This window comes from Olea europaea, chromosome 13 (assembly GCF_002742605.1).
Source record: "Olea europaea var. sylvestris chromosome 13, O_europaea_v1, whole genome shotgun sequence".
NCBI classification, from domain to species: domain Eukaryota; kingdom Viridiplantae; phylum Streptophyta; class Magnoliopsida; order Lamiales; family Oleaceae; genus Olea; species Olea europaea.
Genome location: NC_036249.1, coordinates 4246845 through 4248514, shown reverse-complemented (window position 1 = coordinate 4248514; position 1670 = coordinate 4246845). Strand labels below are relative to the sequence as shown.

The 1670-nt window shown below is 33.8% G+C and overlaps 1 protein-coding gene across 1 annotated transcript in view; it reads left to right on the top strand.

Annotated features, from left to right (window-relative positions):
- Nucleotides 1–697: 697 nt before the first annotated feature.
- Nucleotides 698–1670, top strand: part of LOC111407329 (two pore calcium channel protein 1A-like) — a 1678-nt gene continuing 705 nt past the window's right edge. Inside the window, exon 1 of the mRNA XM_023036746.1 lies at nt 698–1004. Within this exon, the coding sequence (XP_022892514.1) occupies nt 870–1004 (135 nt within the window). The 5' untranslated portion in view covers nt 698–869. The remainder of the gene's footprint in view (nt 1005–1670) is intronic.

The following is a 1670-nucleotide window of genomic DNA, read 5'->3' as shown; positions in this document are numbered from 1 at the left end:
TATATATATATGGGCCACAAAAAAATTAATTGTCTAGAGCTTCCAAATTCTCCTGGTCGCCCTGTTGATGATTTGGGCACGAATCTGCCTACAAGAAATGAAACCTACTTTCAATTAATATATTCTGTAAAGCATAAATTCTAACAATTATCCAGCATCTAGTGATCCTTTACCCGATATGCGCTGCAACGATCTAGACTCTAGCCCAAGTCATCTATCTAGGACATATTACATTGTTCATTCAGCTCGAAAAGTTACTTAAGCATAGCTTGTCTATTTATCTATGTACGAGATTCAACAATTGAAGTTCCGTATTCTCGAGTATTAACAATATTCACTACTAAAAAAACAACAATATTCGAAATACATATTTTTTCGAGTCAAAATTACTTTAACAAAAAAAATTTTAAAAACACAATTGTTGGTTTTGAATCAGATTAATTTTGAATTTTTTGATATTTATTTTCGACAATGCTATAAGTACAAATTTTTTTCTACAGAAATGATATAGAAAGACAGTTGTCTTATTGTAATTGGTTGTTATCAAAAACAGTTTTGAATGACAGCAAATCATAAGAAGACAACTGTTGTTCTATATCATTTTTGTTAAAAAAATCTGTATTTGCAGATTAATTCATTTATTTTTTCTACTCCCTTGGCAGGAAGTCCCTCAACCATGCAGAAACTGCCACACAAACCCCATTGATTTATTTACTTTCTCCCACGTATACAACAGACCCACCCACTCAATAGTACATACTGACGCTGATGATTCATATTCATCCATAACGAACAGCCATTTCTCCTTTACTCATTACTGATCACGTTCAAATCAAACCATCTTTAATTCAGTAGAGATCAGAGAAACAATGGAGACGGCTTTGTTGGATGGCGGAGAAGGCAGCAGCGACAGCTCGAGAAGCGATCGTAGGCGCTTGTTTAACAGAACAGATGCAATTGCTTATGGATCTACATATCAAAAAGCAGCTGCTTTGGTTGATCTTGTACGTTTTATCAATTGTTTACGTAATGAGTTTCATAATAATTGTTGGGAATGTTGTAGAATTGTAGACTATGTAGTAATTCCATATGGGTATGTTTGTATATTGAAGAATTTGATGTTAAAGTAGATATGTCAGATTATATTAAAGCGTCTATATTCAACGCTATTTGTATTGGAAATTGGGATTGCGACTTTACTGAACCCTTGGAAAGTCTAATAAGAAAGGTGGAAATGTGTATGGACATTTTGATCAAGGAAATTTGCTTGAGATGTGAAATTTCTTCGAATCTCAATGCGATGATGGTTTCTGTAAAAGTTGTACTTTTCACAATTGTAAGGACTTGGGCACCTTAAGTTTGAGTATGTGTGTGGTGTGTTAACTACTTGGTATCTAGAATTTTTCAGAAGGAAAAACAGTATGTTGTGGAAGGACTTAGGAATAGAAGACTTACTGTAAGTGTAGAACTAATGGATATTCTGAACTTTATATTTCTTTTATCGATTCAATTCACCACCTGGGTTTGTGAATAGTGAAATAAAAGATGGAACCTTTCTCATATTGATGTCTCACAAATAGGAAAGATAAAACTCTATTTCACATTTTTCAGTTGGGTTATGGGAATTATTGGCGTGGACTTGGGGTAGTGACTGCTTCGTAGACTTCAAT